Source organism: Narcine bancroftii, chromosome 2 (genome assembly GCF_036971445.1).
Source record: "Narcine bancroftii isolate sNarBan1 chromosome 2, sNarBan1.hap1, whole genome shotgun sequence".
Lineage (NCBI taxonomy): Eukaryota > Metazoa > Chordata > Chondrichthyes > Torpediniformes > Narcinidae > Narcine > Narcine bancroftii.
Genome location: NC_091470.1, coordinates 11636338 through 11656588, shown reverse-complemented (window position 1 = coordinate 11656588; position 20251 = coordinate 11636338). Strand labels below are relative to the sequence as shown.

Here is a 20251-nt window from a genome sequence, read left to right as displayed (position 1 = left end):
GGTGGAAGGGTCCGCAATGATTTTGCACAGCCTCTTCAGACAATGATCCCGGTATATCATGTCGATTAAGGGGGAGGGAGTGTCCAGTGATCCTCTCTGCATGTTATGGTCTTTTGTATTGCCCTCCGATCCATTTCTCTGCAGCACCGGCCAGGACAGCATACCGGCCAGGACAGCATTCCTTCATGTTGGTCAGGTCAGCAACCTAATGATGTCCTTGAGGCTCTAAGGCAACCACCTCACACCAATAACCTGCTCCTTTTTGCCATTGCTTGCTTTAGCCTTTCTCTAGAATAACAGATGAGAATGGGAGGGTGGGAGTAGACCGGACAGTATACTAAAGATAATTAGAATCACACAAGAGATGGTAGATGCTGGAATCTGAAGCATAACCAATCTGCTGGAAGAACTCACTTTCTCCACCACCCCCGGCAATGCATTTCAGGCAACAACACTCTCTTACCATTAGCTATACATACTTATAATGACTAAATGCTTACTGTTCCAAGTAAAATTACAATGTTGGAGAAACCTTACAGTCGGAGAAAGAGAAGTAAAAGAGAATCCCTTCTGAGACACTGAGTGTCCATCGATTCGCCTCATGTTCCCGCAGCTGCACAAATTTCTGTTTGATCCATCAGCAACTGAACTCCAGATCCGAACCTCTGACACGATCAGGAAGTCTTCAATGTCCAGGGCCCTTTGGGAGCCCCTTGCCCGCAGCATCCTCTTGCATCTCAGTTCCGATACCTGTTTCCCACGAGCCAGTCTCCAACAGCAGGCAGCCTGGTATAAATGCCAGCAGCTGACTGGGCTGGGTAATGCTCACGGCAAATCCTCGTCTGCCTTATGGCAGGCTAACAGCGGCTTTGTGTGATATTTCATTTCTGTTTTATTACATGACAGTCAATAGTATCTGATCTAATTTGAGGGTTTGGACTCTGGCTTCTCTGACCCTGAGATTCAAAGAGGGGAATAATAAATCATCCATCGGTTTCTGGAACAGAGGCAAGAGGTGGACCCGAGACCCCTGCTGTTGCTCCTTCCAGATTGCAACCGAGAGGCCGCCCTGCACATTGTGACAGATTCCTGTGGAACCCTAATCACAATGGCTAAATAATGTTCAGCATATTTTGATTCCGATCTTCCTTCATGCCTCTGACCCATGGCTGCATGGCCAGATCCAACAGTGTCATCAAGTTTACATGAATTTATGGAATTCTCTGCCACAGGAAGTAATTGAGGCCTGTTCCATAGCTATATTTAAGAGAGAGTTAGATTTAGTACGTGACTAGGGGGATCAGGGGGTATGGAGAGAGAGCTGGAATAGGGTACTGAGTGGATGATCAGCCATGATCAAAATGAATGGTGGTGTAGGCTTGAAGGGCCAAATGGCCTAATCCTACACCTATTTTCTATGTTTTCTACAACAGTCGTCGGCCTCATCACCAACAATGATGAGCCGCCCTACAGAGAAGAGGTGGAAAATCCCATGGAATGGTGCAAGAGGAACAACTTGAGTCTCAACGTGGACCAGACGAAGGAGAAGATCGTGGACTTCAGGAGGATCTGGAATGACCACCCTCCACTACACATCAACAACTCTGTAATGGAGAGAATGGACAACAGTTCGTCGTCTGGGTGTGTCCTTCAGCCACAGAGCCCTTTGTCAGTCCTTCGTGTCATCTCCTCTGCTTCTTCTTCTCAACTGGGGTGGGGAGAGGGGAAAGGTTTCTCCCGTTTCTGGGGCCTTGTGCCAGTCCACTGCTCCCACAGACTCTGCAATCCCTTGTGGCCGCTGCCAAGCACAGGCGCCGCCGACTTGGGCTTGGAGCAGACGATATTACTCCTCATCCCATTCTGACAGTATGTCCCCGAGATAGGATTCCTTTGTCACGGTAACGTATTTACCATCGTCGGGAGTGGAGCTGATGACATATCCGGGATGATGCGTGGGGGTAATAGCGTGGGTTAGTTAAGCAGTCTACGTATGTGGGATGGAGGAGGAGAGTGAGAGTGTCAGGATCATTCGTGTGGCAGTGAGCCAATGAGAAGGTCAGAGGGATTTGGATGGGTGGTGTTTGGGGAGATGAGGAGTGCAGTGTTGTGTCTGAAGGGAAGAAAGAGAGTCGACTCCATCTTGCACTGAAAGACACGAGTGAGTGTAAACTGGGTGAATCATTGCTGCTCTCCCCTCACCAGTGGAATCCACTGCCTCTGAACCCTCCCTACCTCATCATGTATCATTCCAGCTTGTTCATTCATCCCTCATGAAGACCTGTCAGACATCAAATCCTCCCCAATTACACTCCTTAATATCAATACAAAAGTGCTGGACAAACATAGTAAAAAGTAAAACACAGACACCGTGGGTCCAGTGAAAACCATATAACTATATAACCACTTACAGTACAGAACAGGCCAGTTCGGCCCTACTAGTCCATGCCGTAACAAATCCCCACCCTCCTAGTCCCACTGACCAGCACCCGGTCCATACCCCTCTAGTCCTCTCCACTCCATGTAACTATCTAGTCTTTCCTTAAATGTAACCAATGATCCCGCCTCGACTACATCTGCCGGAAGCTCATTCCACATCCCCACCACCCTCTGCGTAAAGAAATTTCCCCTCATGTTCCCCTTATAATTTTCCCCCTTCAATCTTAAACCATGTCCTCTAGTTTGAATCTCCCCCACTCTTAATTGAAAAAGCCTATCCACATTGACTCTGTCTGTCCCTTTTAAAGTCTTAAACACCTCTATCAAGTCCCCAGCACAGAAACTTGTCTGTGCCAAACTACCATTCTGCCTCATCCCACTTTCACCCACCCTCTTCACTCAATGGGGTCAAAACCTAATTGATGTCTTAAGACATCAACTATTTCCACCCCCCCCACCCCCACCCCCACCGCAGACCTCGGATACTGCATGACCCGCTGAGTTGAGGGCCAGCTTGTTTTTGATCCAGATCGCAGCCCCTACAGAGGCTTGTGCTTCTGACTTCAGTACAATGTGGCAAAATGCCAGTGGCAGACCACAAACAAATGACATTTCTCAGGAACCAAGCAGCAGGAGGATAAAACATTTAATAAGAAAGGAAAAAAACTGAGTGTAAGTGAACGCTGGCAAGCAACAACCAAATCAGAGGCTTGTTTTTGTGGATATATAAAAAGGAGAGTAGCTGGGACTACAGAGGAATTGAAAACAGGAAACAAGGAAATGACAGAAAATGTGATTCTTAATACTTTGCATCAGTATTCACAGAGAATAACTGCAAATATCCCAGAGATAACAGATGGGAGAAAAAATCTCATAACAATCTCGAGCTTCAGGAAAATGTATGGGCCTGTAGGTGGACTTCATCAGGAGCCAGGTGCCCTGTACCCACGGGTCTTGCACAGGTCGCAGAACCATTGGTGTAAGCTTTTCAAAACAGAAAGAGAAGAGGGAGTCCGAGAGAAGGAAACTGGAGGCCAGTTATATTAACATCTATGGTTGGAAAAATGCTGAAGTCTATCATCAAGGAAAAAAATAAATGGGTCACTTAGAGAAGCATCATGCAGTTTTACAAAAGGCAAATCATAAATCATGGCAATAGATCGGGTGGACGGCCAGGTCCTTTTCCCAGAGCAGGAGTAGCAAACACCATAGGATATGTGTACAAAGTGAGGGGAGGGAAGTTTAGAGGAGACATTAAATTTTTACACAGAGAATTGGAGGTGCCTGGAATGCATTGCCAAGGGTAGTGGAGGAGAATTGAACAAAAGGGACGTTTAAGAGACTCTTGGAGCAGACTCGATGGGCCGAATGGCCTACTTCTGTTCCTTGATCTTGGATTTTAGGCACATGGATGAAAGAAAAATGGTGGGTTATGAGGTAGATTTTTTTTGTGTAGTACATATATATGGGTCGACACAATATCACGTGCAGAAGGGCCTGTACGATGCTGTAATGTTCTATGTTTGCCAAATTTGCTAGCGTTCTTCAAGGATGTAACAATCAATGTTTATAGAGAGGATGTGATGTAGAGTTAACTTAGATTTCCAGAAGGCAGCTGGGCACTGAGTTCACATGATGGGGGAAGTGCTTAGTATGGATTAAAAACTGGTCAACATCTAGAAGACACGAATTGGAATAAGTGCATGCTTTTCAGGCTAGAAGGTTGTAACTAGTGGGATGGCCCAGGGAAGAATGTACTTGGCCCTCAATCATTAACTATCCATATTCTAGAGAGGTCAGAGTGGAATGCACACAAATAAACAGCAGGGCATGTTGCGATGAGAATATTTTGATTGTGTAAGAAGATACACTTAGATCGGTTGAGTGAGTGGATGTTAATGAAAGAGAGCGAGGTTATACATTACAGGGGGATGAAACAGTGGGTCATTGCCTGGATCCAGAGATGAAGTGGGAGATGGATGGATGGATCCACGTATTCTTGTGCACGTAGGGGAGAACAGGGGAACATATGACCACAATCCATCTTCAGCCTTCAGTGTTGTTGATGAGACTTGGTTGGATCATCCTCAGATAGGACGGAGGTCTGTAGCTAGCCCTGCCACTCTCTTTCCCTCTCTGGGTCAGTTTCCCGTGGCCCTTGATTCACTGAAGAACTATCATCTGTTGCCTTAACCACCTGTCTCATCTGTTCATCTACCTGCCCAGTCCAATGGAGTCATGTTGCCTTTACTTAAGCTGAAGAAGGTGCTTTTCTGACCACGTTTCCCACAACCAAGTGGAAGAAGAACTTCTGTTTGCATCTCTCCTGTCCACAGCTGAATGGGGCTACATCCTATCCTAACCTTCTCAGCAGGCCACAGTGCCATGTGACCACCACAATGAGGAGGACGAGGAAGGAATATGATGGAAACACCATCACCTCCATCTTCAATGAGCACACACTGCCTGGCTTGGAGAGCTCCTTCCTCATTACAGGGACAGAATTCTGAAATGCACAGTGCACCATCTCCTTCTCCAGGGAGAACCAGGGGTGGGCCTTACTGCCCAAATTCTCGTCGACGTTCACCTTGCCCGTCTTGCAATCAGGCGAGTGGAGATTGCAGTACTAGAGGATATTCAATTTTCGGCCAGAAACAGTCAAGTGGAAACAGATTTTCCTGCAACCCTCCCCCATTGTTTTTCCAGTGGGAAGCAGTTTCCAGAAACGCCTCCACACACCCTCTCCTGGCCTGCACCCAGCGTAAGATTGGTATAATACTTTAACTCAGTTAAGGAGAAGCAATCCTGTGGCTATTTAATAGTAAGGTTGCACAGGCCAAAGGAGAATTAATGAATTCCAGCTCCAACTGACAACACACCTGCGTCCACTAACTCAAGCCAGATCACCAGCACGTGTTGCAACAACACAGTATCGCACATCCACGGAACCACAGCCTTGCCACTGTCCAGAGCTACAGAGATCAAGGGCCAACTTGAGGAAGATCTTCTGGGTGAGGGCTTATTCCGTGGGCAGTCCCACAGTGGGTGAGTGGTGGAGGAGCAGTGGGTTCAGTCGTGGGGACAGAGAGACACATCTTAGCCAGGGAGAGCAGTTGGGGCCAAGGGATCCACAAGACCAGATCTGGAAGTTTACACGCAACCTCCAGAATGCCTTCAATAATGCACAGAGACAATTCTAGACTCAGCTGGAGTCTTGGCAGCTGTGTCATGGAGGCACATACCAACACATCCTATGCGGCAAAATCTCTTCCGGACGAGCTCAATGCCTTCTATTCTGGCTTCAAAGGGGAGAATCATGAGTAACTCTGCTCCCTGTATTTAAAAATGATCTTTGAACCATAAAACTATAGGACATTACAGCACAGAAACAGGCCTCTTCGGCCCTTTTAGTCTGTGCTAAACCATTTTTTTGCTTAGTCCCACTGACCTGTACCTAGTTCGTAGCCCTCCACAGCTCTCCCATCCATGTACCTGTTCAAATTCTTCTTAAATGTTAAATTGAGCCCACATTCACCACTTCAGCTCATTCCACACTCCCACCACTCTCTGTGCGAAGCAGTTCCCTTCATGTTCCTACTAAACTTTTCCCCTTTCATTCTTAACCCATGTCCCCTGGTTTCTATCTCCCCTACCCTTAATAGTAAAAGCCTAACTACATTTATTCTGTCTATCCCCTCATAATTTTAAATACCGCGATCAAATTTCCCCTCAATCTTCTTGGTTCCAGGGAATGAAGTCCTAATCTGTTTAATTTTTACCCTGGAACTTAGTTCCTGCAGTCCGGGCAACATCCTAGTAAATCTTCTCTGTCCTCTTTCTATCTTACTGATATCTTTCCTGTAGTTAGGTGACCAAAACTGCACACAATTCTCCAAATGTGGCCTCACCAATGCCTTATACAACTTGATAATAAGATTCCAACTCCTATGCTCAGTACTTTGATTTATGAAGGTCAATTTACCAAAAGCTCTCTTTACAACCCTGTCCACCTGTGACACCACTTTCAGGGAATTCTGTATCTTCAGGAGGGCGACTTCTTGAAAAGCATCTGGCCCTGATGGTGTCATTTAATCCTGTGCAGACCAACTGGCAGGAGATTTTTGGACTTTTTCAATGTCTCACTACTGTGGTCTGAAGTCCACACCTGCTTCAAAAGGGCATCCATCATTCCAGGGCCCAACAAGATCGAGGTGTCCTGTTTCAGTGACCATTGGCCGCTGGCACTAACATCTACCATGAAGAAGTGCTTCAAGAGGCTGGTCAGGAAGCATCAATTCTGGTCTCAAGAAAGACCTGGATCCACTGTCTACTGTCACAACAGGTCAATGGTAGATGCCATCTCGCTGGCACTCCACTCTGCATTAGATCACCTGGACCACAGGAACACTTACGTAAGTCTGTTTATTGAATACTCAGCTGTAGTCACCACCATCAGACCAGCAAAACATGACCAAACAGGGATCTGGGACTGTTTCCGTCCCTCTAAAAACTGGATCCTCGATTTCCTCATTGGCAGACCCTAATCAGTGCGGATTGGTAACATCACCTTCTCCTTGCTGACCATCGCACCTCAAGGCTGTGTACCTAGTCTCTGTTCTGCTCCCTGTACACCCATGACTGCATGGCCAAGTTCAGCTCCAAAGAAATCTATACATTTGCTGAAGACTCCACTGTTGTTGGCTGAAGACTGGGAACGAGGAGTCAGAATACAAGACGAGGTGGAGAACCTGGTCGGTGGTACCAGAACGACAACCTTACGATATACTTCAGGAAAGGGAGGCTGAGGGCCAAGGGACCTCACACCTGTCTTCATTGTTGGCAAGGCGGGGGTTTTCTGGGAAATCCACCGGTTAGGGGAACCAGCACATAATAAACAGATGATCACAATTCAAAACATTCCAATATTGAAATGAATTAAGATCTTCTGAGATATTAAAGTCATTATCTATCAGCGCTTGCACTGATACAATGCAGAGCTGTGAGCTCTTGTGTTAACACTCAAGGAATGAATTTACTGCCTGGGGCACTTGCTATGGTTTGGTGAGAGAGCACTGAGAAATGATCCTTCACTGCGTGGGTCCGATGTTGAAACTACTGCTGAAGACGGCCCTGAGTCCCAGCAGAGGAGCTGGGAATGACGTGGTTCCTAGGTGGACTGTCCCCAGATGGCCGGATGCTGTTGAGGCAAGTTTCTGCCCCCCCACCCCCATTGCCCTCACACTGCTCTACTCATAAGGGAGCGATGGTGCATGCCAGGATTTGTGTTGGTGCTGGTGCAGCCTACCCGCGTACAGTGGTGGTGCTTGGATTGTGGGCCCCGACTCCACCTCCTGGATGAGCAGAGAAACACACCTCTTTCTCCAGCCGTAGGTGTCTTTACCTGGCGTCGTGTTCGGCCGGTGTCCAGTGACTGGGGGGGGTGCTGATGTTGCTGCAGGCTGTACGGGGGCTTCTGCTGCACAGTCATTGATGGACACGCACCATCAGCCTTGTGCTCCGTCAGACTGCTGTAGAGAGACAGAGAGAGTGGTGGTTCACAGGCAGCAGGAGCAGGAGGACTAAACATGGACACAGCCCTCCTATAACCTCTGTGACTACGTCGATGTGGCCTCCTCTCCATCACTGAGACAAAGGACAAACATTGAGGACCTGTGCTGCGCCCCTCACACACCAACTGTTCCCTCTTTCCATTCCCACACAGACCTGTCTTCATCCATTCCCAGAGTGAGGCCAATGCAAACTTGAAGAACATATTCTGACTGGAGACCTCTATCGATATAGAAAACTTTCCTGAACACATTTGACAAACTCCAACCAGTTCACCCTTTTTACAGGATGGGAGTCCCAGTCAATATGTGGGAAGTTAAAATCACCTCCTATCACAACGTTATGTTTCCTGTAGCTGTCTGCCATCTCTCTACAGATTTAGTCCTCCAAATCATGCTGATTACTGGGAGGTCCATTATACAACCTCATGAGTGTGGTGATACCTTTCCCAATCCTCAGCTCCACCCATATAGGCGAGCCCTCTGGTCTGTCCTGTCTGAGAACTGGTGTGACATTTTCCCTGACTAGCGATGCCTCTCCTCCCCTTTTCATCTGTCCCCACATTGAACCCCAGAATAATGGAAGCCCGTTGTGTTCCTCCTGCAATCAAATCTCATCAATGGCCACAATATCATAATTCCATGCACCAATCCACACTCTAAGCTCGTCCACCTTTCTTGCAATACTCCTCGTATTTAAAATAGATGCAATTCAGGACATTATTCCCACCACACAGAACCCCTTGATTCCTGTCGTTGAATGCAGATTTAACATCATCTTTTTATAGATTTAATGCTTTGGATTGGGTTTGGAAACAGGTTTCTTACAACTAACAGGCAATGAGTCTTATGGCCTTGTCATTTGCCCTTGCACTAGTTTTGAATGACACATTCCTTTCTGACGCTTTTATATTCCTCTCATTGCACTATCTTGGGTACTTAAGTATGTATTGACTTGCCTGAATAGCACACAAAACAGAGCTTTTCACAGTCTCTCAGTACACATGACCATAAATAATTCAACATTAACACAGTGAAGCTAGCCATAGACCATAAACATAGGAGCAGAAATAGGCCATTCAGCCCATCGAATCTACCCTGCCATTCTGTCATGAGCTGACCCATTTCCCCACTCAGCCCCACTGTCCAGCCTTCTCCCCATAATCTTTGATGCCTGGCTAATCGAGAACCTATCAATCTCTGCCTTAAATACACCCAATGACCTGGCCTCCACAACCACCTGTGGCAACAAATTCCACATTCACCTCCCTCTGGCTGAAGAAATTCCTCCGCATCTCTGTTCTAAGTGGATACCCTTCAATCTAAAGTTGTGTCCTCATGTCGTGGACTCTCCTACCATGGGAAACAATCTTTCTACATCGACTCTGTCCACGCTTTTCAACATTCAAAATGTTTCAATGACATCCCCTCTCATTCTCCTAAATTCCAACGAGTCCAGGCCAAGAGCTGTCAAACTCCTCACTTGATAACCCTTTCAATCCTGGAATCATCCTTGTGAAGCCCCTCTGAACCCACTATACATTGTGAGAAGTGATCTCCGCTGAAAGGTGTGAGGCAGAGGGAAGGGGAGGGGGTCTCTCATCATGGGCCTCTGCCAATATTCTCCTACCCCCCCCCCCCCATCCAATGGAGCTCAGGTTTCCTTTTGTTACACTTTTGCAGGCTTGGATACAGAAAACTCTAGCCAGGCGAAAGAAAGTCTTGCTGGAATTAATGTTCTAAATAAAAGTAGAGCAAACAAGGGAAGGGGAATGAAAGGCATTTGAGATTTTAACAGAGAGTGTGTATAGGCTGGAAAAGAAACTTGCTGAAGGGACAAAACTACGATCTTGGTGCCAAACATACTGAAATGGTTTACAGGCCAACGTATAGATCATGGGATGTTCCCATCAGAGTTTCAAAGAGGATGGGTGTTATTTGAAGTTCCTGGACTCTCTTGCAGAGATGCTGTGTCAGCAACCATGAATAAAAACCCTTCTGTTCCCTTGTTGTTTCTGTAGCAAGGAGGAAAGCAGTGAGAAAGAGGAGGGAGGCAAAGCAGCATGAGGAGGTTCGAGGGAGGGAGGGGACAAAGGGCAAGAAAATGCAGGGAGAGAAGGGAATAGAGGCCTGGGAGTTGGGGAAGGGAGTGAGGAGGGAAGGGGTTAAGGGAGGATATTGGGAGGGGAGGGTCCAATGGGATTGGAGAGAGATTGAACGACTTGGCATGGGGTCAGGGTGAGTGGAACATAAGCTGAATGCATAAAGGAGATTGGCAGAAGGCCAGAGGTGCTGTCAGTTAGTGAAGTCGATGGAATGCAGTGAGGGGTTTTTATACTTTCTTTCTGTTGTTCTAACAAATGGGCGTTTGAGGCCAAACTTAACGCAGCAAAGAGTCACAGCAGCCAAGGCTCAGAGCAAACTAATTACGAGGTGATTCATTCTTTATGACTTTAACAGACCCCCTGTTTCCTTTCTCTATTTCAAAAGAAAGCTGCTAATTCTGTGCGTACTCTCTTTCATGGAGTACCAGTCATGTGGAGCAGGACAGATTTTGTTTTCCCATTGCCGGGCCCTCAGTGGCTGAATGTGTGCCCTCTGCTCCCATCCCTGCCACCCTCTTCATTTTGATGTGGAGTTCCTGGACTGGCTGTTTGAGCAAGGGGCGCTGCACTAAAGGAGAGACAGGATTTTTTTTCCATTCATTGTTTGATGTCTTTCCTTTCAAGAAAAAGTTCCAAATTAAAACCTGATGTGGAGTCCTTGGGCCGGTTACTTTGTTTGTTTAAAAAGAAAAGGTTACAACAGATAAGTTGTCAGTAATATCATGGTAAATTGCCTTAGATATAAACTCTTCTGTTTGTAATATGGCCCCCCCCCCCCCCCCCCCCACCAACCCTGTTGATAATTACTGTTTTTTGGTAAATTAGGCAGCCCTAAAGGCTCCTGATCATATGGGGAAATAAATGTTCCACAATTTCTCGCTGTGAAGACTGCACTCTATAATCTGCTGGAAATCTTATCACCCATTGGCGTTCAGAGTCCACTGCCCACCACTGTTCTGCCCATCTGGACTAATCCTATCTCCCCACAGAGCCTTACCAAACATGATTGCCTGACTAAATGTCTCCTAACCACACAGAGGAGTGGTGAAGGAGAAATATTCTGCCTGGAGGTCTGGGACCGGTGGTGCTCTGCAGGGATTAGCATTGGGACCCTCGCTGTTTGTGGCAGGGATAAATGTTTTTGATTACACAAAGTTGGTGGCGTGGACAGTGAGGAAGGTTGTTGACGAATACAGTAAGATATAGATCAGGTACAGATACAGGCAAAGAAATGACAGGTAGAGTTTAATCTGGACAAGTGTGAGGTGTGCATTTTGGGAGGTCAAATGTAAGGGGAACGTATACAGTTAATGGCAGGACACTAAAAAACACTGATGTGCAGAGGGATCTGAGGCCCAGGCCCATCACTCATTGAAAGTGGCCTCACAGATAGATAGGATGGTAAAGAAGATGTGTGGTGCCTATTTCATTGGGCAGGTCATTGAGGAAATATTGGTCATCCTTTGGTTCGAAGAACACACATTGTTGCGCAGTTTCTCTGTGGTACGAAAGTGAATTTGCAGTCCCAGACTGGAAGCGCAGAGTCTAGCCCAATGGGGGCACTGGAAGTCCGTTGTAGTAACCATGGCTGCTGCTTCATGACGCTATTCTCGCTTTTCCATCAGTTTTTGGTGGTGCCTGTCTTCAAAACTGGTGTGGGCTTCGTCGCACAGGGCTCGCCAAGGGGAACAGCAGGCCACAGCTTCTACTTCTCTTGGCTGAATGTCACAGTAGCGTAGGGTTTCCTACACAACATCTTTATAGCACTTGCATGGATGACCTTGACGTCTCCTCCAGCTTTCAGTTCACTATAGAGCAGCTGGCGAGACGAACAGTGGTCGTCCATTCTGATGACGTGTCCCACCCACTGCATCTGGGCTCTGATAATCAGGGACTCAATGCTGGAGGACTTCATACATCCAAGACCTCCAGGTTGGAGACATGGACTTGCCAATGGATGCCAAAGATGGAACGGAGGGCGTGCATGTGGAATTTCTCCAGTTGTTTGATGTGACACCGGTACAGAGTCCAGGTCTCACATCCGTATAGGAAAGAAGGGATGACCACAGCTCTGGAGACTTCCAGCTTTGTGGAGATGTGGACATTGTGTCGATTGAGCACTCTGGTACCTGTCTCCCCAGAACCTTGCTGATCCTGGAATCAATTACCTTGTCCAAAGACCCATCACTCGAGATGATGCTCCCCAAGTCTTTGAAGCGGTTCACATTTGTCAGCTGGGTGTCGTCAACAGTGATTTTTGGTTCAATGGTGTTGATGTTTGGCACGGATTGATGGAGAACCTCACTCTTGTCCAGGTTGATGTTCAGGGCAAAGAGCGTAGCTGTGTCGGAGAATTTGTTCAACATTAACTGTCGATCACTATCTTTCTGCACCAAGAGCACAGTCAGGAGCAAAAAGGGTTTCTTGAATGAATGTGTCGAGGCACTTCGTCTATGTGTTCAAGCAGCGAAGGTCAAAGAGAAAGCCGTCCAGTTGGTACCTGATGTGCACTGCCCCCTCCTCCAGACCTTGGACAGCACGTGACAATTTGCAGGTGAAGAACAGATTGAGCAAGACTGGGGCTCGTACACAGCCCTGCTTCACCCCAGCAGAAATGGCAAATGCAGCTGAATATTCTCCATTGCAGAGGACCTGTCCTGCCATTCTGTCATGGAGGAGTTGAATCATCTTCACAAATTTCCTTGTCAGAGTACATACATGACATCACATACAACCCTGAGATTCTTTTTCCTGCGGGCCAGGCAGAATTACTACTTATAGGTAGTGTAAACTGTATTCAAGAAAAATATGTCTTTTTTTCTTCTTTCTTTGGCTCGGCTTCGCGGACGAAGATTTATGGAGGGGGTAAAAGTCCACGTCAGCTGCAGGCTCGTTTGTGGCTGTCAAGTCCGATGCAGGACAGGCAGACACGGTTGCAGCGGTTACAAGGTAAAATTGGTGGGTTGGGGTTGGGTGTTGGGTTTCTCCTCCTTTGTCTTTTGACAGTGAGGTGGGCTCTGCGGTCTTCTTCAAAGGAGGTTGCTGCCCGCCAAACTGTGAGGCGCCAAGATGCACGGTTGGAGGCGATATCATCCCACTGGCGGTGGTCAATGTGGCAGGCACCAAGAGCTTTCTTTAGGCAGTCCTTGTACCTCTTCTTTGGTGCACCTCTGTCTCGGTGGCCAGTGGAGAGCTCGCCATATAACACGATCTTGGGAAGGCGATGGTCCTCCATTCTGGAGACGTGACCTACCTAGCGCAGTTTGATCTTCAGCAGCGTGGAATCGATGCTGTCGACCTCTGCCATCTCTAGTACTTCGATGTTGGAGATGAAGTCGCTCCAATGAATGTTGAGGATGGAGTGGAGAGAACGCTGGTGGAAGCGTTCTAGGAGCCGTAGGTGATGCCGGTAGAGGACCCATGATTCGGAGCTGAACAGGAGTGTGGGTATGACCATGGCTCTGTATACGCTAATCTTTGTGAGGTTTTTCAGTTGGTTGTTTTTCCAGACTCTTTTGTGTAGTCTTCCAAAGGCGCTATTTGCCTTGGCGAGTCTGTTGTCTATCTCGTTGTCGATCCTTGCATCCGATGAAATGGTGCAGCCGAGATAGGTAAACTGGTTGACCGTTTTGAGTTTTGTGTGCCCGATGGAGATGTGGGGGGGCTTGGAGTCACGGTGGGGAGCTGGCTGATGGAGGAACTCAGAAAAATAATTCAAGAAAAATATATGTATGCATATAAACTGACTCTGTAATTCAGAGACAAATTATTCAGTAATAAATAGTGTGCAAAGTAAGAATTCTTAAACGAGTCCATGATTGAGTTTGTCGTTGAGGAGTCTGACGGTGGAGGGGTAGCAGCTGTTCCTGAACCTGGGGTTGCGAGTCTTGTGGCACCAATACCTCTTTCCTGATGGCAGCAGCGAGAACAGAGCGTGTGCTGGGTGGTGTGGATCCTTGGTGATTGCTGCTGCTCTCCGACGGCAGCGTTCTCTGTAGATGTTCTCGACTGTGATGTCCTGGGCTGCGTCCATTACATTTTGCAGCGGTTTACACTTGGAGGTGTTGGTGTCCCCATACCAGACAGTAATGCAGTCGGTCAGCACACTTTCCACTAGACATCTGTGTAAGTTTGCCAAGGTTTCCGATGCCATACCATACCTCGGAAAACTCCTCACGATGACATCAGGAACATCAGGAAAGTTCCTGGGGGATAGTAACTCCCAAGATTTAAAATTTTCTCATCCTCTCCACCTCTGATCTACCAATGATCTCTCTGGTTTTCTCTTCCTGAAGTTTACAATCAGCTCCTTGGTTTTGGTGACATTGAGTGCAAGGCTGTTGTTACTACACCACACTCAGCAAAGTTTTCAATCTCCCTCCTGTAATCTGACTCATTGCCCCTTTTTTTACAGCCACTACTGTGGTATCCTCGGCAAATTTGTAGATGGTGTTGTCGTACCGCGCCCACATATTGCACCTCTAAAAAACGCGAGGCTCTATTTAGAGTATTGTGTACAATTCTGGTCACCCCATTACGTGGAGGATTTGGAAAGGGGACAGAAGAGGTTTACCAGGATGCTGCCTGGATTCAAGTGGATGAGCTATGAGAAGGCCGGACAAACTTGGAGTGTCAGAGGCTGAAGGGAGACCTGATAGGTTTGCAATATCACGAGCCATTGATAGGGAAGACAGTCAGAGCCTTTTGTTCTAAAATTTCAAAATCTACAGGGCATAGCTTTAAGGTTAGAGTGGGAAAGTTTAAAGGAGGTTTTTGTTTCACACACAGTGTGGTGGGTGCCTGGAGCAGGATGTCTGGAGGAGTGGAAGCAGATACGAGGTTTGAGATGCACAAACAGGCAGAAGATGAAGGAAAATGGATCAAGTGGAGGTGGATGGGAATTAGTTTATATTCACATTATGGTTGGTGACGTGGTAATTGCGTATGTGCATATGTGAAGGTGTGACAGTCGTTCATGCGAGTATGTGAGAGATGTGTGTGCATGTGAGAGAGAGGTAGGTGTTTATACGTTGACGTGTGAGAGAAATCTGGTGTGTGTGTGTGTATGTATATACGCATGTGAGTGTGGGAGAGAGATGAGCTGTGGGACTGTTGTAGATCAGTGAGGGTGCAAGAGATGAGCCATAAGGCTGTGTGGATCAGTGAGTGTGCGAGAGATGAACCATGCACCTGTGTGTGGATCAGTGAGAGAGATAAGCTGTGCGCCTTGTGTGTGGATCGGAGAGCGTGTGTGAGACGAGTTGTGGGTGTGTGAGAGATGAGTTGTGGGGCTGTGTGTGGATCGGTGAGTGTTTGGGAGATGAGTTGTGAGGGTGTGTGTGGATTGGTGAGTGTGCGGGACATGAGTTGTGAGGATGTGTGTGGATCAGTGAGTAGATGAGAGATGAGCTGTGGGGCTGTATGTGGATCAGAGAGTGTGCGAAGGATGAGCTCTGGAATTGTGTGTGGATCAGTGAGTGTGTGAGAGATGAGTTGTGAGGGTGTGTGTGGATTGGTGAGTGTTTGGGAGATGAGTTGTGAGGGTGTGTGTGGATCAGTGAGTGTGTGAGAGATGAGTTGTGGGGATATGTGTGAATTGGTGAGTGTGCGGGAGATGAGTTGTGAGTGTGTGCGTGGATCAGTGTGTCTGTGAGGGATGAGCTCTGGGATTGTGTGTGGATCAGTGGGTGTGTCAGTGGACTACTCTCTGAGCCACCCTCCCTGCAGCAGTGCACAACCAACATCAGGACCCAGTGACAGGAGGCTCAAGGCTCACAAGAGATGAACTTTCAACCTGTAGCCCTTTTCGTGAGCCAGGATTTATTTTTCCAAACTTCAGCCATGTTCCCAAATACCCAATTCGTGGAAACATAATCTTTTTGTTTTGTGGAATTTCCTGTCAGCCGTTCCAAAAAATGATCTCCAATTGCTCCCTGGAAATGCTGTGGTTTAACCAGTTTCCCTGAGCAGCCTTCAGTGGACACATGACCAGTTGGTATGTGGCAGCTCATCACCCTCCTGCTGCCCACGTATCTGCTGCCGGTGGGTCTGGCCTAGGCTGACCGCCACGGCCTGCCCCACACCCCTCATCTCCCCAGGGAGACACAGACAGTGAAGCAGTAGGACAGGGTTCTAAGCTGAATGTGATGCCTTGGCATAATGCCTGGTGAACCACAAGGCTCTCAGTCCCCTGCAGTTCCCTATCCACATTCCAATCGTTCCAGGATCCCAGCCTTCCATCTCCCTGCTAACTCTGCACCGTGGGAATGCCAGCTCTTCACACCCAGCCTTGATTTTAAAGGTTCACCAGTGTGGGCAATGCCATCTGCTGCCAGGGCAGTGGGTGGCTGGAGGTGGCCCATACACAAATGAAGCGCAGTGACACAGCTCCAGTACCCCCACCATACACCACAAACACCCCTACCTGCACCCACAGACACCCCCATTCACACCAAGGAAGCCCCCCACCTGCACCCACAGACATCCCCACCCACTCACTACAGGTACTCCCCACCGCATTTCCTAATGCAGTTTTAGCTTTCTGATCAAGTGCAGCCCATGGGCAGGGACAGGGTCCTTATTGGCAGGGACAGGGGGCCCATGGGCAGGGACAGAGGCCTTAGGGGCAGACACAGGGGCCCATGAGCAGGGGTAGGCCCTGTGGGCAGGGACAGGGGTTCATGAGCAGGGGCAGGCTCTGTGGGCACGGACAGGGGCCCATGGTCACACAGCAGTCTCTACATTAACAAACAGGTCTCTATGCATGCCAGGTAGTGACCTGATAAAGGCCTGCAGCTTGGATGCATGAATGATGGCAGAAGGGGCGGCTCAACGCTGCTACAGTGCTAGTGACCAGGGTTCGAATCCGGTACTATCTGTAAGGAGTCTGTACATCTCCCTGCGTCTGCACGGCTTTTCCCCGAGGGGTCCGGTTTCCTCCCACCCTCAAAATGTACAGGGTTGTAGGTTAATTTGGGCGGCATGAGTTTAAATGCCCAGAATCAGCTTCTGTTGTGCTGTGAATAATATTTTAAAGAATATAAAAGAATGAAGCTGTCACCATCCTCGAGGTTGTAGGGGTAAGAGTGACGGAAATGTCTAGGTTTGTACAATTAGTTCAGTGTACTGGGCTGTTGACTGGATTTGTTCACGTCCAGACCCCAGTCAGCGTGGATTGTCAATAACATCTCCTCTCCATCAGTATCGGAGCACCACAAGCTGTGTTCTACTGGACTCTACTCACCTTACACCTATCACCGTGTGGTTCGGAATGACAAAACCCATATACAAGTTTGCTGACGATACCACAGAGATGGGCTGTAGAAAAGGGGGCTGTTAGTCAGCATACAGGAGGGATTTGGAAAAGTTGGCTGAACGGTGTAGTAACAGCAACCTCTCACTCAACGTCACCAGCATCAAGCAGCTGAATGTAGACTTTAGGAATGGAAAACCAGAGGTGTATGATCCAGTGATCATTTGGGCATCAGAAGGGGAAAGGGTGAACAAATTCAAATTCCTAGAGTACTTGTCCTGGACCCAACATACAATTGTTATGACAAAGAAAACATGACAGCACCTCTACTTCCTCCGCTGTCTGCGGAGGTTTGATCTGACATTAGAAATCTTGGCAGACATCCACAGTTGTGTGGTGGAAAGTGTCCTGACCAGCTCCATCATGGTCTGGTCTGGGGGCATCAAAACCTCTGAGCAGAAAGCCCTGCAAAAGATAGTGGACACAGCCCAGGACATCAGACACAAGACCCTCCCCACCATCGAGCATAACTCCACGGAATGCTACATATGCCAGTGGAGAGCAACAGGATTGATCAAGTATCCACCCCACCCAGTTCAGGACTGTTCTTCCTCCAGGTTCAGGAATATTTACTACCCCATAACTATCAGATTCATGAACAATTTGGGATAACTATACTCTTTTAGAGGCTCCTTAATGGACAATTATGCTTGTTATTTATGACTCTACATTTATATTTACATCTGCATTTGCGCAGTTTGTTTACACAGATTGTTCCTGGTCGCCAACGGAGAAAAGAATCTCAGGGTTACATATCGGCATCGTTGTCGACCTGTCTATCCCTCAGGGTCGAGGATGACGACCTTTGTTTTCTGCTGATCCACTGAGTGAGGACGGCTGCGTGTGGATTTGTTTAATGTGGACTTGATGTTTCACTCCAAGAAACACACGATACTCCACAAATCGACCAACTAGTTCCAATGGCCTGGAAACCACACGGTTGGGGCTGCTGGATTTGTTGCAGCCTTCGTCCGCCTTCACAGCCGTTGGCTTTGTTGCAGCCTTTGTCCGCCTTCACAGCCGTTGGATTTGTTGCAGCCTTCGTCCGTCTTAACAGCCGTTGGATTTGTTGCAGCCTTCGTCCGCCTTCACAGCCGTTGGCTTTGTTGCAGCCTTCGTCCGCCTTCACAGCCGTTGGATTTGTTGCAGCCTTCGTCCGCCTTCACAGCCGTTGGCTTTGTTGCAGCCTTCGTCCGCCTTCACAGCCATTGGATTTGTTGCAGCCTTCGTCCGCCTTCACAGCCATTGGATTTGTTGCAGCCTTCGCCCGTCTTCACAGCCGTTGGATTTGTTGCAGCCTTCGTCCGCCTTCACAGCCGTTGGATTTGTTGCAGCCTTCGTCCGCCTTCACAGCCGTTGGATTTGTTGCAGCCTTCGTCCGCCTTCACAGCCGTTGGATTTGTTGCAGCCTTCGCCCGTCTTCACAGCCGTTGGATTTGTTGCAGCCTTCGTCCGCCTTCACAGCCGTTGGATTTGTTGCAGCCTTCGTCCGCCTTCACAGCCGTTGGATTTGTTGCAGCCTTCGTCCGCCTTCACAGCCGTTGAGTTCAGAGTAACTTTCTCCACCTGTTCCACCATTGTTGAATTGTTCTTTGTCAGGGACCTCACCTTTGATCTTACCGCCATAGGTGGCCCTACCAGGAGCATCACTCCAGATGGCATTGCTCTTGGGATCTCAGGACCACACAAGCTTCTCCACCACAACAAGGTGACCATCCACTTTATATGTTCTCTGACAATAAATCTGAACTTTGACTCAAAACATATTGCCAGTAATGCGACAAGACCCATTAAAATCAAACTGCATGAGTTTACTGGACAAAGTTAAACTGAGTGAAGCACCCTTGATTAGTTCTGAAATGGGTGGTAATCCTGGCCTGCTTCCCACTTAAGGTAGAAAAGATGATTGACTATAAAGGGTTAATTGGGAATATTCCGTTTTCAGGCACACTGCATTTTCCCAATGTAGAATGTTTTGGGAGCGGCATTCACAGGAGGGGACGCATCTACTTTTCCTCAGTGTTTGCTGCCTTTGGAGATATGGTGTGGGAGGATAGCAGAAATGCCACAGATTCCCTGACTGTTCCAAACATGGGAAGGGCAGCTTGTTGAAGCCCAGGATTGACGGCTGTCTATCATTATCCATCAGAGACAAAACTGCGATGTTCAGTTTTCACTCTGCATGCACCAGTACGCAACACCCTTCCTCAATTCACAAAGCTCACAGATCAAGAGGAGCCAATATGTGCATGGGTGAGACTCCATGGTGTGTGAGGCACAGGGAGGGAGCAGGAGATCAGAGGGGGCGATAGTGTGAAATAAATATATGCATGTGGTTCCAGAAGTCACAGTGTGTACACTTGTGGTGTGCAGTCTGTCCGCTTGCGTGGGGGGCTTGCAGTGTAGACTGCATGCATGTGTGTGTACTTGTGCATTTGTATACTAGCTGTTACACAACGTGCTGTCTGGGTGCGGGACATGCGTTCCATTCCCAATGCGTGGTTGTGAGGGGAGCACAGTGCTGCAGCTGGCACTGGGTTCATTCCTGGCTCCAGAGCTGTCTGTGTGGAGTCTGCAGGTTCTTCATAACTGCGTGGGCTCCCCCTGCAACTCTTTCCTCACAAGGCATATGTCAGTAAGTGAATTAGCTGTTGTACATGGTTTAAATGTGTAGGTGAGGGGGAGAACTGATGGTAGATTGTAGAGAAAATGAGCGGGGGCATCATTCTGGTGAACGGCCTATGTTGTCAGGAAACATGAAATAGGATTGTGTCTAAGGGTCATTTTGGGTTGCAGTTTGGGTTTACATGTGTCTATGATACAAGTCTGTG

General features: G+C 48.0%; 2 protein-coding genes across 8 annotated transcripts in view; one reads left to right on the top strand and one right to left on the bottom strand.

Moving 5' to 3' along the window:
- ttll5 (tubulin tyrosine ligase-like family, member 5) overlaps positions 1 to 20251 on the bottom strand; it is a 1011501-nt gene that overhangs the window by 31776 nt on the left and 959474 nt on the right. For 4 of the 7 annotated variants that reach the window (XM_069915842.1, XM_069915845.1, XM_069915840.1 and 1 more), the window contains exon 30: positions 7838 to 7964. The exons of 1 other annotated variant lie outside the window; for it this stretch is intronic. In XM_069915842.1, coding sequence (XP_069771943.1) covers positions 7838 to 7964 — 127 coding nt within the window. Of the gene's footprint in view, positions 1 to 7809; positions 7965 to 20251 lie in introns of all 7 variants that reach the window. 2 more of the 7 variants (XM_069915843.1, XM_069915844.1) reach the window with 1 other exon arrangement.
- On the top strand, positions 1147 to 19296 carry LOC138753189 (uncharacterized). Its single transcript, XM_069915847.1, has 2 exons — positions 1147 to 1235; positions 18118 to 19296. The coding sequence occupies exon 2, from the start codon at positions 18341 to 18343 to the stop codon at positions 18974 to 18976; it is 636 nt and encodes a 211-aa protein (XP_069771948.1). The 5' UTR covers positions 1147 to 1235; positions 18118 to 18340; the 3' UTR covers positions 18977 to 19296.